The sequence below is a fragment of the Alligator mississippiensis genome, chromosome 1 (genome assembly GCF_030867095.1).
Source record: "Alligator mississippiensis isolate rAllMis1 chromosome 1, rAllMis1, whole genome shotgun sequence".
Classification (NCBI taxonomy): Eukaryota; Metazoa; Chordata; order Crocodylia; family Alligatoridae; genus Alligator; species Alligator mississippiensis.
This window is the reverse complement of record NC_081824.1, coordinates 392890762-392907976: the sequence shown is the minus strand read 5'-3', so window position 1 is coordinate 392907976 and position 17215 is coordinate 392890762. Positions and strand designations below refer to the sequence as shown.

General features: G+C 40.1%; 1 protein-coding gene across 1 annotated transcript in view; it reads right to left on the bottom strand.

Moving 5' to 3' along the window:
* The window catches only part of KLHL1 (kelch like family member 1), a 556958-nt gene that overhangs the window by 191654 nt on the left and 348089 nt on the right, over positions 1 to 17215 (bottom strand). Inside the window, exon 6 of the mRNA XM_019488567.2 lies at positions 10729 to 10915. Within this exon, the coding sequence (XP_019344112.1) occupies positions 10729 to 10915 (187 nt within the window). The remainder of the gene's footprint in view (positions 1 to 10728; positions 10916 to 17215) is intronic.

Genomic DNA, 17215 nt, shown 5'->3' with positions numbered 1-17215 from the left:
AGCAACAACCATATGATAGAAGTGTCTTATGACCATCTTATGACCCTTTTGTGTAAAGATCAGGAGGTCTAATGTCCAAGCTGTGGTTCTTACTGCTTGCCTTGCATTTTGAAATCATCTCTGTCCAGTGCCTTAAGGTTACGTTAAGATAAGAAGTTACTAAAGTTTAACTAACTTTGTTGAAATTGCTCTTTTCTTCTGAGCATGCTGCAATTCTACCTTTGAGTGCGCACGTACTAACCCTGATAAGTCACATTAACCAATAACTAGTTAAGTACAGCCTACAAGATAAGACGTCACAATTAGGAACTGGTACTGCAGCCAATAAACTTCTAGTACGTCAAGACTCTGTTGAATGTAAGCTATAAAAATGTGATTCCAGGCCGGATTCATCGTCGGCCCTGATTTGAGCTCTCTGCTCCTCGGTCGAACTGTTTGCAAACAATAAACCTAGATGGACCCAGCCTGTATGTGTGACTCTTTCCTTGAGGGTAATTGAACAAGCCTCCAGGGGAACGAAACTAGCCGTTTTGGCAACAGTAGGAGCCACCCAGTTGCAGCTTCCCTTCTGTATTCTGGGCATTTGGTACCCAGGATACCTTCCTGAGGCTGGGCACCTACTACCCAAAGTGGTACAATAGAAGGAGGAGGAACTATTGGAGGTGGGAGAAGCTGAACAGCATGCAGGTGGCTGCAGCAGCAGTGGGAGCAGCCCTGCTGGGAAACTGTATGTGCTAACAGGTGCCCGGTCATCAGCGGGTATCAGGTGGGTGTGTGCAGGAGTGTGGTATGGGTTGCCCTGGGCAGGAACAGGCAGGGCTCAGCCTGATGCGGAGCATTGAGGGGGTAGCTATGGGCCAGATGCAAGGTTAGACTGCATCTGCATCTACACCTTTACTGCACTGCCTGGGCAAGGTCTGCTGTATGCACCCCCTGTTCCTATTCCCTCCTTCCCCTACTCCCAGCTGGCTTTCAGGACCTAGTGCATGGGCACCCTCCCACACACATGCATTTACACCCCCCACACCCACACCCCCTCATACACACTCCCAACACCCCCCCACAACTCCCACATACTATATACAAAAGTAAGACTTTATTTTGAGCTAGTACATAATCACCTCTATATACACTACTCAATCCCCCCCCCCCCATAAATTAGGGCAAAAAAAGTATTTTAAAATAAAATTAAAATATGTTATAGTAGATGTTTGTTGTTTAGTGTATGGTATTTTTTATCTATAATTTGTTAAAATTATATATTCTGAAAGATTTTGTGTGCAGCACTCGACAGCTCACCAAAATTCATTAAGTGGCCCACCAGTTGAAATAATTGCCTGCCCCTGAGATACAACATCAATAGAAGACTGGAATATCATGCTGGAATATAACTCCTGGAACATTTTAACTGGACAATGGTGCATGAGCCAGTGTTATACCACATTACATTGTAAAGGTCTGAAAAATACAGTGGGGAGCTAATTCCTGCTATTGGCACATGTGCTAAAAAGACACAAGACAAAAAATAGTAAAGAAAAAATTCAGTTCATGGGTGTGCCAGGAAAACATGTATCTATATTAGGGCTATATTAGGGCTAAAGACCTGTCAAACACGAGGTCCTATTCAGAGAATATATACCAGTGAGGGACATTGTAAAATTGTAAAATTGAAGATACATTTCAGGATGTATTTGAGGGGCTTGGAAAGCTGAACAAAAACTATAAGATTGAGTTGTCTGAACTCTATACTCCTACAATACATGGTCCCAGAAAGCTTATTTAACTCAATGCTGAAGTCTGAAAACTGAACTAGACAAGATGATTGCTCAAGATATTAATGAGAAAACAGACAAACTGACAAAGTAGGTTAATTTGTTAGTATTGGTGTATAAAAAAGATGGAATCTTTTTGGCTTTGTCTAGATCCAAAATAACTAAATAAATATGTAAAAAGAGAACATTTACCCACTCCCAGAAGAAAAGATATGTTTGGAGAGATGGCACAATCAACATATTTCTCTACATTAGATACATCAGCTGGGTTTTGGCAGGTTCTGTTAGAGAAACTCAGCAGACTTTTCTGCAAGGTTCAACACTCCATAAAAAAGATTCTGCTTGTGCAGATTGCCTTTTGGGGTACATTTAGCACCAAAATGTAACCCAAAAGGGTTTTATATATATATATATATATATATATATATGTCTCATTAATATATATAACACATATTTGATGGTGTTGAAGGTGCCAAAGAGTATATATATAATATTTTAATATGGGGATATTAACATATTATTGGAGAAACATTATCAGAGGCTTCAGAGAGGTCTGGAAAGCTTTTGGTCAGCAGGGTTAAAACTCAGTAGACAAAAGGATAAAAGTAGAGTCAGAGAAATAACATATTTGAGTGAATAACGACCAAGGCATACAAATAGCTCCCAGCAGGGTACATTCAATTAATGTGCCACCTCCCATAGAAAAGGGAACATGCAAAAGTTTCTGGGAATGGTAATCTTTCTGTGGAAGTTTGTACCTAATTTGGTACAAACATAAAGCAAGCTGAGAGCTTAACTGAACAAAAATAAAGAATAAATATGGGAACAGTTATTACAGCAGGCTCCAGTGCTTAGATTCTTTGACAACACACATCAGACAAAACTATCTACAGCTGCCTCTAAGGATGGTCCTGGGACAGCACTCATGCAAAAGTATGGGAAGCACTGAATATCCAAAGCATATGCTTCCAGGGCTTTAACTAAAAGTAAGTGTCAGTGGGCACATCTACGTGAGATGCTATGTTGCACTAGCAATAAGGTAGTGTGCTGTAGCTCATTAATACCGTGCAGTAGTGCTGCCAGGTACTAACCATGATGCCACACTATTGCACAGTAGTGCTGGGAAAAAAAACATGTGGCAACAGTACTGCACAGTAACACCAGTTACTGAAATTGAAAAAGAGGCTTTTGCTCTGGTGCATATATGTAAAAAGTTCTATGTCTTCCTGTATGGGAGACTGATATTAGCTGAACTATATCACAGGCCATGGGTGGCAATAGCAAAAAGAGGCCTTAGTGGCAAACCTCTGAGATTACAAAGACTATTCTTTCAATTTCAGTTATGTGATTTAAGATTAGAATAAAAACTAGGGAAATAGTAGTGATGGATATTGTGTCTAAAGCTTTTGACAGAACAGAAATAGAATCAAACCCACAGTTAGACATTGTTCATGTCAATTTGTTACAGAAAATGTGCCCAGTTTCTGATAAAATATGAACTGTACTTCCAGATGTCATGGTACAAGAATTGGCTTTACAAATAGTAATACAGGCCATTAATGCAGAATGGCCTGCAAGTTACATACCCAGTCCTTATCACCAGTTTGAAGCAGAGCTGTCAGTAAAATATGGGCTCCTGTTTACAAACGACAGGCTTATTGTTCCTGAAGTATTACATCTGGATATGTTACCAAGGATACATGAAGGACACTTGGGTATAAAGAAATGCAAAAGCAGGGCTAGAAAAACACTGTACTGGCCACAAATAAGTATGGATATTAAAACAGTATATTATGCATGTTCAACCCCACAAAAATACAGACGTAGTCAAGCAAAACTTCCAATACTAGTGGAAGTAGAGGAAGAGCTGACCCCTGGTCCAAAGATCTATTCACAAATGTGGTGATCATAAGGCATCAGCAGTACTATATAAGTATGTATTGATTCTAGACTTTTACTCTCACTATCCAGAAGTAGCAGGACTGGAGAAAATGTGCTTTTAAGCATGTAACAGAAAACATACAACCTTTCTTTGTCATACATGGCATAACACGTGCAGGTCAGGTCTGACAATGGACCTCAGTTTGATGGATATGAGTTCAAGTGCTTTGCAAAGGAATGTAGGTTTATACATTACTTTTAAACCAAGATGTCCACAGTCTAATGGATTTCTATAAAATGCTATCAAAATAGTAAAAAGGCTGCTAAGCAAAGCAGAGAACTCTCACACAGATCCTTATCTGGCATCACTAAATTATAGACCATCTCCTTTGAAACATGGACTTTTGCCAAATGATCTTTTATTTAACAGGAAATTTAGAACAAGAATGTCTAATTTGGTAACCACTGCTAAGAAACAAAAAACCTGACATAAATTCTTATATGATCCATGATAACTATAAACAAAATCTTTATTATGTTAAGGAGTCACTAGCACTAGAAATAGGGTACTCTCATGTACTCCGAGACGCTACTCCAAGGCAGGGTACATGTGCCGCATACATGGGTAGAGAAAACAGTTTTCACTTAGGAGGTAGCTCCTAGATCCTATGAAGTGGAGCCAAATGAAGGAAACACCTACAGAAGAAATAGGAAGCACCTTCAGCACATCCAGGAACTGTCCAAACTGGAGAAGGACATGGAGGAGACTAGAATGAGGCCAAGGGAAAAATGCAGAGACTATAGCCTGGACCAATTAAGATGATGTAGAGACTAATGTAATGCCTTGTAGATCTGAAAGACTGAGGACACTGCAAGAAACTGATTAAAACTTGGTAGTTTATTAAAATTTTGAATTATTGTGTGTGTGTATATGTGTGTGTGTGTGTGTGTGTGTGTATTTCTCTATATATCTATGTATCTATATCTATATCTAATATAGATATATAGTTATTAGTTAAATGGCTTATGACTTTACTTGGAAAGGAGAGATGTGAGAATTGTATACCTTTAAGAGATACGCAGAGAGATAGAGCTGGAGAACAGAGTCTGATGGCTCAGTGTGTGCGTTGTTAGAAGGAATAAAGAAACCTCTTTGTAAAAGTGGCTTCTGCCTCAGTGAACTGAACTCAGGACACAACAAGGGTGATCAGCTGACTGGGGCTTCTAGCCCTGAGAGTACACCAGAGTCTTTAACTCCAACGCGCTCCTGAGGCCGCTCCATGCTCCTAGGCTCAGGGGCACATTTGAGCCTTTGCCTCCAGTACACCTTCCGAGGCTGGGAGTGCCAGTCAGCTGACTGGTGCTTCAAGATGGGTGAATCGGGAACCTGGCTTGTTACCTGCTGGTAGAGTGGAAGCAATAGGGTGTGATTGGGACCTAATCCTCGATTCCAGTCATGCCTCCTGCCTTGTACATGTAACGTGGCAGGAGGTGCAATTTTGGGGATCAGGGTTCAGATCCTATCCTACCCCCTTTAACTGAATGTCTGCCAGGGGACTGAGAGGAGTTAAGCATTGAAACAAATTATTGTCAGTGGTTGTAGAGTTTCAATCACTAGAAGTTTTAAGAGGAAGTTATATCAATATTTTTATGGGATAGTTTAGACAGAGATAATTCTGCTTTGAACAGGTTCCTGAAGTCCCATCTTGCCCTTTTTTTCTGATTCCAATAAGACCATAATTTTATTAAATTAATGCATTTAGGAAATATCTAGCAATAGCTCATGCAATAGTTCAGCTTATTTCCACTGATCTGAGGGTTGCTGTCATCCCTCCTACAGCTGGGACTCCTATTAAACCTAAATAGAAGGGCTGAGCAGCTAGAGAGGGCTAGTGTTTCTCCACTGTCCCAGACAGTAAGATTCCCACCCCCATTGAGAAAGGGGATAGTATCCCTTAACTCAGTTTTAACTTTCATTTATCAGGGAACAGAATGAGTACTATGAAGTGATAATGAGTATCTTCTCGTGATATTTGCCACCAAAAAAATGCCACCAATGAGCTTGGCTGCCTCCCACCCCCATTGCTAGGAGGATAACCAGAGGGTGTCAACTTTCTCCTAAATGTGTGATAAAAATATATTTGGTGAAATTAAAAAAAAACAAACCCTCAAAGATTCAGTATAAATTTTTGGTGGTCATTACCCAGCTTTTCAGTGCATATCTGTGGACCTTGCTAATCTGGAAACTCTCCATTATACTAGTCTATGGGTATCCTTGTACTCCCCAAAAATGTTTGTGTCATGATAATTAATTCCTACTAACTTCCAGTTCCCTTTCACACAGGTTTACAATAATGATTTCTAGTATCTGCTTTGTGGCTTCCAGAGAGTGCCAGATGAACATCAGCCTACCCATTTAGGATTGCCTCATCCAAACCCCACATGTGAACCACCAGGGAAGTTGATAATACACATTTGACTCAATACATAATAGTGCAGCTCCACACACCCAACTTGGATGACTTAATCCCTTGTTTTTAAAAAAGCTAGATAGATCATACCTAGATAGATACTAAAATTAGCTCATTCATATCATGCAGCTGATTCTTATTAAGCAGCATAATCTACACAAGGGTCGGCTAACTTGTGTAATCCATGCCACAAGTGGCAATAGCAGCCTCAGTGTGTGGCACATGGAAGATAGGGAGGGGGCAAGTAGCACAGCAACAGTTGGGCAGGAAGCAGAAAGAGCAACAGATTGGGCAAGGAGTACAGGACAGGGAGCAAAAAGTAGAGCAACAGATTGGGCAGGAGAAAGGAATCAGAATGGCATCAGGAAGTGTATTGTTGCATGCCTGCCAAGAAAGTTCACCTCTACTGATCTACATTTTACAGCTATTTGAGTATCAATGACCCATGTGGCCTGAATCCAATATCCCCAGGCAGCCAACACAGGTAGTTGACCCAGATTTGAATAAATAAAACCTGAACTCACTGGCAGAGAACCTGGCTTCAGAGGACTCCTCCACCACACCTAGAATTTTGTGAGGTAGCTTCCATTGCCATGAATGGCCTCTCTACAGTAGTTCTTATTGCCATGTTGAAACAAACCTGTGCTTTATCATCTGTCTGCAGTACTCTGAACTTCCCCTGATCTGTTTCTGACATCCTTAAGGTGCTCATGACTAATTGTTCACTTTGAGATCATAAAGCTCAAGTGTTGGGGGAGAAAGATCACTCTTTTAAATCAAATTATAAAACAGGCCCAAACAGCTGCTTCCTCTTGGATCTCTTCCCAGGAAGATATGGTGGGTCTTCGCGCTGTCCACATCTATCACCGGTTTTAATTAATGATCACTAAGAGAACTGCTAAAGGTATACGAATAAAACGGTTTATTAAATTGCAACAAACAATAGATGCATAACACATATATGCACCTGGTTTCCATAATGACGATTACCAATACAACAAATATAATATTTGTTACCAATATAATAAAGTTACCAATACAACAAAATAATATTTACTCAAGGATGAGGTAGATTTTATTGAGGGAGAGGGGAAACTTTATTAGGCTCGTGTCCCTGCCTCTGGTCTCCCGACTGTGGTCTGTTCCTCAGGCAGCTGCTCAGTAGGGCTTACTTTCCCCTCACAAACAAGAAGGAATAACCCACAACCAGGACAAGAGTGAGGGAGAAAAGGAATGGGTGATACTTACAATGGGAAGTAGAGGGCCACTGCTTTATACACACCCAAGGGGGAAGAAAACTGGGGAGCTGACCCTATCTACCTCCAGCGAAGGTTCACAGCAACAGAGGGAGGAGATCGATGGAGCCCCACAGGTCACTGAAATCTAGCGTGGTGTGGCTCCACAGTAAACCGGCCAAAGAAACCAGTCACTCTATCCTTTCTCTCACTCTAGTCTCTCACCCTAGCAATGCAACCACCAATTCCCTCAGCAAACACCTTCCTCCAATCTCTCGGAGCCTCTCCACACCCCAAAAATGCACACAGACCTCTTAGTCAAGCTCTCAGTCCAGCCACACCACACACCCAGTCTCTCACACACTGGCCTGTCAATCAGAGCCCCCTTTTATATGGGTAGTGCACCCCATACACTCAGGCTCCGCACTCAGCACGTGGGTGTGCACACGGCACTCTATTCCAGGGCCTCTGCAGGTAGCCGGCATCACTCTGCAGAGGGTGGGTCAGGTAGATGCCATCTGCTGACCTGCTTAACAGAGAGCTCCATGATCCAGGCCCGAATTTGCTCTCAACACAAGGTCCAATGACAACACCATTTCTCCAAAGAACGCGAACATTTGTTTAAATCAAAGGCCCCAAGCCACTGGGTCAGAGGCAGTATGTTGCCATTGAGACCCTCCAACACAGCTAACAGGAAATTAAAAAGTTAAAATTGAAGTTGATAGGGAAAATAAAGAATGATATTGCAACAATATGACTTGTTTAATTTTAGAGGAAGTAGATAAACCTGAGGATTTATAGACAAGAGCTTTTAGAAATAAAAGAAAGTTTGGAGTTAAAGAGGAAGCACATAAGCTAGCTCATTTTTTTAATCCAATTGGACCAGAAATGCCAATCCATAACCCTCTCCACAGCCAAGATATATAAAACTAAGCCTTGTCCTTTAATTTCCCAAAATTACACCATTTGTTGAGTATGGGTACACTCATATGCACTGAGATTCAGAAAGAGGCAGAACAATACAGCATACTACTAGTGGGGTTTATAACTAGACACAGGAATGTTCTAATGCACAATCTGCATGCAAATGTATGAAACTATTAAAAACAATGAAGCTAAGATTTTCAAAGGCAACTACCGGAGTTAAGTTAAAATCCTCACCAAAGTTCAGTGAGAAGTGGAAATGTAACTCCTTTACACTTGTTTGAAACTTAACTGTGAAATATAAAAACTTCTAATATTCCCCAATGTGCAAAATCTTGAAACAACTTTTCACGGGAAAATGTTCTGCGGAAGCCCCAATAATACTTGCAAGTTGATTATGCAATCAGGCACACATCATAATGCACAACCAGGCACACTGCTGTGTGGGTGGAATGCTCTTAAGAATAAAATGGAAAGCCACTAAATGTTATATGACCCCAGAGAACAGTAGTTTCCCAATATATATCCTTATATTCTCACTCCACTGCCTGGCATTGAGGAAGCTGTAGGATTCACTTTTGTTCTCAGGATTCAGTGACACTTAAGATTATATCCTTATAACCAAAAACAAAAGAAAGAAAGAAAGAAAAAAGATAATACTGTACAGTAGAAGCTGGGGCACTGCCCAACTTAGTTCTAAAATTAATTATATTTAAAGAGACAAAACAAACCTGATGTTGAAAGGGCACACATACACACAACCTGAAAATGAGATCTTAATTAGCTGAGGAATGCCATCCAGATGTTCTACTTTTTTAAAAGCTTACCAGATACCTTCCTATCCTATGGTACAAGCTTGGATCCTATGGTACATCCTATGGTACAAGCTGTCCTATGGTAAAGCTTAAAAGATACCATCCTATCCTATGGTACATTCCAACATCCTTCATAGCTCTAATTGGAATTGTTTGCTTAATATCTAATTAATAACGTACCATAGACATGTTCCATGAAGATCATGTGGGGCATAAAAGATTTACCTTCTTTCAAACTGTCAACTCAGATTTGTCCCAGGTTTATTTAATACATTTCATTACAATAGTGTTTTATATAAAGCATTGCCCAGATTACTTCCAAAATGTTCCATTATGTTGTGAATCTGCATTGTGTTGACAGTGAATTTACATATAAGGGCAAATAATTTTCTTAATTCCACCACTTTCTAACAGATAACCTATGAAATAAACATCTGTACAGCTATTTAAGAAAAACAAAAAATATTTCAATCCTCCTGAAGTTATGTACATTTTGTGAAAGTGATTTTGCTTTCTAAAATAAAATTAACTCTATTTTTCCCTTATATTTATATCCTCTTTTTATTGTTTGTAACTTGTTTATTTTTAGATTCAAGTTAATAATTTTATATATTTTGATTTTAGACTCTTTTAGCCTAAATATTTACTGGAAGATGAAGATAGTGTTGGTTTGTTGTAGTGAACTTTTAAAACTCATCTCTAATTCTAAACTAAAAATGACAGGTTCTCTAATGAAAGACCCTTGATTTCTTCAGGTGATATCATTTATTAGACCATCTGCATAGTTGAGATAGAGTTAGACAAGCTTTTGAATGGAAGAAGGAGAATGCAGTGGAGAAGTATTTCAAGCATTTGGAAGCTTATCTCAAATGAAACTATGCATTTAGCCAAATAGAAGATATTGCCCGAGGAAATCACTGTTTCTTGGATAATCCATGGCTACAACATCTCTCTAACACAGCCAGGTTCTATACAATAATTCTTATTGAAACAATATCTTTGGTTTGAAAAGCAGGACATCATGTTGACTGCTTTGCCAATTTTAAAAACAAAGAAGTACTATTCTTAAAGAATTCACCAAAATCCCAGAATATTTTGCTCCAACCAAATTTGGTTTTCCAAATTTTCCACATTAAATATTTAATTAAAATAGTTTTAGGAAATTATAACTTCCATGATTAGACTCCACAAGAATCCATTAATCATAGATTAATAACATTATTTTTAAAATGGGAAAGAATTATTAAATGGTGAAATAATATTTTAACCCATAAATGGAAATAGAAAACATTTGTGTGGCAGCATTTATAAAGGGAAGAATTCACTCTGAGGATTAAATTAAAGAGAACTCCCAAATAACATTCACAGAGTCTAAGTGTCATTTATGAGGATAAATTTAGTAACCTGAATTATTTTCCCCATACAGGAAAGAAATATTCTTCATTAGTTAAAAAAAGGAATATTTTCCCTCTGTGAGTTAATATAAGCCAAAAGTCTTAGGAGCTATCTTTGCTTGATATAGATTCCAAAAACTTGGAACAGAAAATTATTTCCCTATTTGATATTAAGCTAAACATACAGTCACAGATACAAAATATAACCTGTTTATAGAAAAATTATCATCCTATACCTTTGTTGTTATCCATTCCTCCAACAGCATAAAGTGCCCCAACTGTAGATTTTCTAGGTTTTGTCCTTGGACTTTGCATTAGAGTTCGTCTCTCTGGTAAAAGATGATATTTCATGGCTTCCAAAATCAGTTTCTGGCATTCCAAGTCATCCTTAAACAGTGCATGGTTTTCTAGGTCAGCCAATATCTGTGAATGACACAGACACGAACCAGTAATTCCAGCATTTCTAGATAAGTAGTACTGGAGAAGTGGAGAAGGTTAACATTATTGATTAAAAGTAGCATACAAAATTAATCACTTCTTTATAGAAAACACTCATTCTAATCTAATATGTTTTAAATGTTTGTATGTATCCACAACACTTTGTGGTGTGGGCAGCTCACTGTCTCCATACATGCTGCCCAGACTTTTGCATCCAGGAGAGGTCCCTCCACCTTCGCTTTATCTTCCAGTTGAGGATTATGTTCAGCGACCTGATGTCTCCGAGTAATTCTATTGTCACGTGAGACAGACAGATACCTACTTCTATGGATTATTAAATACAGAAAGTTGTATTTGAAACAGTTAGTTCGCGAAGGTATATGGTGTCTGTACTTAGTAATTAAAAGTGCCTCGACACAGCAGAATTCTTAGCACGATGCGAGTACTCGGTGCAAGGGATGCCTCGCTATGGCTGGAAAAGCCTTGGTGCAGTGATCAGCTCCCGCCAAAACTAGCAGCTGCATTGTTTGGATGCATGCTACCGATTGGCTCATTGTAAATTATTCATACCCGGCGGCTAGCAATTGGCTCACTAGCCGTATAAAAGCTTGGGTAGTTTCCGCCCAAGTCGGAGAACTCCGTGTGTATGTTGGGAACGAGTTCCTCGTGAACCTTGGAGCAAAGTGGAGGCCTGATCAACCGCCAACCACTCCCCGTCGCCGACCGTCCCGACGTACCCCGCACCCTGCATGCTCGGAAAACATCGGTGTGCCACCTGGTTTCTTTCTTTTGTTTGTAACCTGTACGGAGCGTGCCTACACTGTGTGCATTGATGCAAGTCCCTGTACGCCAGTTTGTAAGTAAAGTTCTTTTCAATTCAACCAGTACGCGTTTGTGCCTAATTCCACTCCATCGGTGCGGCCCCATTCCGGCTATACTCGGCCCCCACATATGGTATATGGCAGGTGCTTCCAATTCAAAGTGTATGGTTATAAAAGGGCATCACCAAATGATCCGCATCATTGTGTAAAACAGACATTGCCCATTGTCCTGCAGGGTCAGACCCCTGTCACTCAAAGGAGAAGCAGGGCCCCCATCTTGTAGAACACTTGGGACATGTCTCTGCAAAAGGGGAAACTCTGGGTTTCACCACCCACAGAGGCACACTCAGGGATTCCCTGGCAAGGGATTTTCCAGGTGTGTGTATCATGCTGTTGTGCCCCCAGAGTTCCCCTGTTTGTAGAGGCATGCCCCAAGTTGGGGCATGTCAGTGAATTATGCACTTCTGGAGGGATCCCTTGCCAGGAAACCCAGGGTTCTCCCATTTACATTGGCACACTCTGACTCATGATGCAGCTGTGCAATATGCATGTCCTGTGCCAGGAAATGCTGAGAATGCCTTTGCAAATGTGGAAACCTGGCAGGTGTCCTGGGGCTTCATGGGTCTGATCCTGCCTATCTAGGATTTCTTGCCCCAAAACAAAAGTATCCACCAAAAAAAAAACAAAACCCAAAACAAAAATAAATCCCAGCAGAAATGTATGCTAGCTATTGTTTCTGCCACAATTTTTGGCATGACAAGGGACATAGACGTCTGCTTGCTTGGCCTTTGTGCCAACATAAACATTTTTATGGTGGCACATAGGCAACATCTGTGTCCAACCTCTGGGAATACTGTACTCTTGTACATAGGAGCTTGGTAATTGGTTAGACATTGACTTGTTAACAGCTTCCACTGGAAATATAAAACTGTCATACTATCTAAAATATATCTTAGATTTGTCTACTTTTTATAATATTTTGCATTGTCAATCCCAAAGATGCATTCAAATTCTTTATATATAAATTATTTAGCTACTCATGAAAGTATCTCCCTGATTTTCTGGATTGCTGCTTATCTCATGTATATTATTAGAAACAAAGAAACAGAAAAGAACAGTTATTTCACTTCCTACTGGATTTACATTGATTATGTGACAGCATCTCTGCAATTGCCACAGCAGTTGCCATCAATATTCCTAGAAAATGGATGACCAATGAGTCAGGTTGCACAAATTAGTAAGCATATTTAAAATGATATTAGGATATGGTAGCTTGTGAAAATTGTCAAAGTGGAGGTATTTAGGTTACACATATAAAATATTGGTCTGCTTATTAAAAGGGTATTTTTGTATTGATTTTCAAACATGACTTTGGAGACAAAAAATAGTTAATCATATACGAACAATTCTTTGTGTGTATAATCGCCTGGCTTGTTTATATATATTTTAAGGTCAAAAGATATTTGAAATCTTTGGATGGTTACAGAATCAGATGAAGGAAATTTGTTTTTTTATAAAGATCTCAGATTCAGGGAAAAGAAACAGTTTTGATAATCTGACATTTGGATAAGAATGTTTTTTCTTATTTAGTTTTTGTATGCACTTTGCTATCTGTGTGCACATATTTTTTCAGGAAAAATTAGGTATCTATTTCTGACTATTTGAACTATAAATTTCTTCTGAACATCTGTACCAGCATTAAGATTTTCCTGATAGACCCAGATTGTTTTGATCCTGGATGCCTAGTATACAATTACAAAAATATCAGACATTCTGATTGTAATTCCTTACATATTTATTTTATGTTCTTATTCATTTCTGGTTTCACTAATAAATATTAGTTAAGTAAAACTTCACTCAATACATTCACTGTTAAACTGTGTTTCATTTTTACAAATAGGAATCTCATTGAACTATCAATTCCCCTTCTTTTCACACATGAACTCATGACTATCCTGTTGATGTGTGAACATTTATTTATTTTTTTAATTTGTACTTTCTCTCCGGTCTCAGAGGCCTCAAGGGCCTAAAACCGCCTTAACTACAGCCTTTCATCTTCTCCTATCTTGCAGAATCTCCTTCCACCTTAACACATCTTCGCCTATCCCAACTTTTTATATGATCTTCCCTTGTTGCCTTGATCTATTTTGTGTCCTGATACCATCCACCTCAGCTACAAAAATCTACGTCATATGCCTTCTCACTAAGGCTGCATACAGGCATTTGGGGAGGTCACAGGGAGGTTAGATTGCATTAAAAATAGCCACCCGAACTAACCTAATTCACCTAGGTGTGGGCCTTACACTAGTTAGGTGGATCTAAGTGCAAACTGTATTGAAGTTCAGGAGAGTTAGATGAGTCTAAAAATGGCTGACCTGATCTAATTTAATCCTACCTCTGACGTATACCTAACTTAGATCAAGTTGGCCATTTTTAGACTTATTTGTCCTGAATTTCTATACAGTACCCACTACAGGTCCAGGCCTGGGAAAACCCAGCCACTGGTCCCAGCCTTGGGGCTGCACGTTTCCTACCCCATCCCTGGCACTGGGCTATTTTTAACTCCCTGCCAACAGCCTGCTAACCCTCCCCCATCTAGCAAGCCATTCCCAGTGCCAGTTTTACTGGTGTTCGACAGTGCTGGGAGCTAAGCAACTAAAATGGGGTTCAGGGTGGGGCAGGAGGGATAGGATGTTGGTTCACTAGGTAGGGAGGGGGGTTTGTTAATTTGGGGGTTGGGGGCCTAAAAATAGCCCTTGTCCCCAAGAGGTGGGGAAGAGAGTCCTCCCATCCCCCAAGCCCACTGTGGACCCTGTGAGCCCCCTGGATTCCACCTGCCCCCCCAATCACCCCCAGGGATGTCACCTGCCCCCAGATTTCCTGATCCCTCATACAGACTACTTGCCCCTGATCCCTCCTGCAGATGCCGCCTGCCCTCCCAATCTCCCTAATCCCTCCTGCAGACCCCCACATGCCTCTCCAATCCCTCTGTGAACCTCACTCTCCCCCCTGATTCCCCAATGCCTCCCGCAGTACCTGCCTGCCCCCCAATCACTCTGCAGGCCCCCCATCTTCACTGAAGCCTGCCTGTCTCCCCATCCCACCAAACTCCCTCTATCTCCCATCATGACTTATCTTGGATCAGATGGCTATTTTTAATTCAATCTAACCTCCCCCTAACTTGAATATCTGTACTCAGCCCATGCAAATAAGTTTATCATACCCACTTTCTTTATACCTCCTTGCTACCTTCTTAAAGAGACACATACTAGTTTATTGATTTTAAAATACAGTAATTTAAGTAGAACAGATTATGCAGAACTGTTTAGAATTACAACAGACTGAGCGTGTAACAAGTCTTAAAATAAATAAATAAATTAGTGATGATATTCTATATGTGCAAATTGGAGATTGATAGTTCTTAAGCAATGTGAAATACAAGAAGTCAGGACTATGTGACGAACAGGGAAGGAGATAGGGAGAGGAAGGAAAACAGGATCTGTCTTTGAATTTATGCTAACTCCACACCAAACAGCATAAACCATGAAAAAAAAATATGGCATGATTAGGTGAATTCAAATGTAATTCTTCTGTTTTAACAAAAATCAGTAAGAGTTTATATGAATTAGCAACAGAAATTTTCCCAATACCCATTCAACTGCTTTCAAAATGGGCCTTAACATCACTGAAATCATCACAGGAAGCAAACTCTTTCCTGATGAGGAAATATAAAATGGAATAACTACCTGTCTAAACAAGTAATGTAAAACCAGCCAACACATCTTCACTGTCACGAGGATCAATAAACCCTATATTTAAACCATCAGAATCCATATATTTTATACATTCCTAACATAAAACATGACATTTTTACTCAAAATACTTCAGAGAAACTAAGTGGGTGGAAAAATAAAAACAATCCAAAAAACCCCCAACCACTATGGTCAAGAACAAAGTCTCAGAGAAAAATGGTAAGGGAAAGAAACAACCAAGCACTAGTAGAACAATAGTTTTCAGAGGAATCACTTTGTACCTGTCCTTACAGTCCTTGTTTTTGAATGGAACTACACAATGCCTTAAGAAGTAGTAAGCAATTGTTGATCCCTCTGGAACATGGCGCATGTGTGAGATGTTATCCAGATGTTCAACATGTACACCTAGGCAGGAGTATGGAGGAGTGGTGGCTTCCCAGACCTCCCATTCCCCCATTAGACCATTGAGACAAAATCCAAAGGTCTGACTGAGTATGGACATTTGGTGCCTTGACGGCTGTAGTCATATGCACGTCCAGAAATTGAACCTGGGTAACCCACATGGTAAACAAGGATTCAACCACTGAACCACAAAGCAGAGTGCCTGCAGAAAACAGGCATGGGAAAAAATGGAACAAAAAACAGTAGTCAGTAACTACTTCTGGTATCTTCTCTTTGGTCCATTAGTTTACTGTCCATTCCCCATCTTGTGTACAATAGACAAGCAGTAGGGCAGTTATACGATACTTCCATAGTTTTCCATTAGAAATGTTTTTTCACTATTTCTCTGAAGAATGTATTGCTAGAAATATAATTATTTCATTGGTCTCATCCAATGGGATATTTTTTGTCTGTTGCCCCAGAGTTTGATTTTTGTAAGTACTGAACATCACCAAACCAACTGATAACATTGAGAACTATCAGCTCTTACATCTCTGAAATGAGAATGAATACAAACAAATTATTTTGATCTCCAAAATTGCAACTGTTAATACTGAAAAAGATACTCTATTACTTCCTTATAGAGTCTGATTATTTTATTTTGATAGAAATGATAATTTAGCTTTAAACCATAACAGTTTGAGATGACTCTGTCAAGGACTGTAAATTGAAGTAATTACTAGCTAAGACAGCAGTTAAAAAGAAAAAAAAATGCCTTCTCATGCAAGATACTTTACTATCCATTTTGGACAGCTAAACCCATCTGATATTCCCTTCTCTCCGGCGGGCTTTAAACTAGGCTCGTCGGGGGGAGGGGAGTACGAGGGCAGGGGAAGCTGTGGACCACCAAACCATGTGGCACCCACAAGAACAGCCCAGCCTGAAGAAGGAGAACATTGGGAACCTGAAAGCCATGGGGAGGCCAGCACAACAGAACAGGTAAGGAACAAGAAGGTAAGAAACAATGGGCCCCATGGGACTGGGAGCAGGGGGGCAGCAAAGGCGCCAGTCGCAGGGCTCAAGTGCCTATATACTAATGCTAGGAGCATGGGGAACAAGCAGGATGAACTAGCGCTCCTGCTTGCACTAAACACCTATGACTTAGTGGGGCTAACAGAGACCTGGTGGGATTCATCCCATGACTGGGCGGTACATATTGAGGGCTATAGATTGTACAGAAAGGACAGGTCGGGGAAGAAAGGGGGGGGGGGTTGCACTTTATGTCAGTGAGCAATATACATCAACCCTCATCAAGACAGAATCCGAGGCTG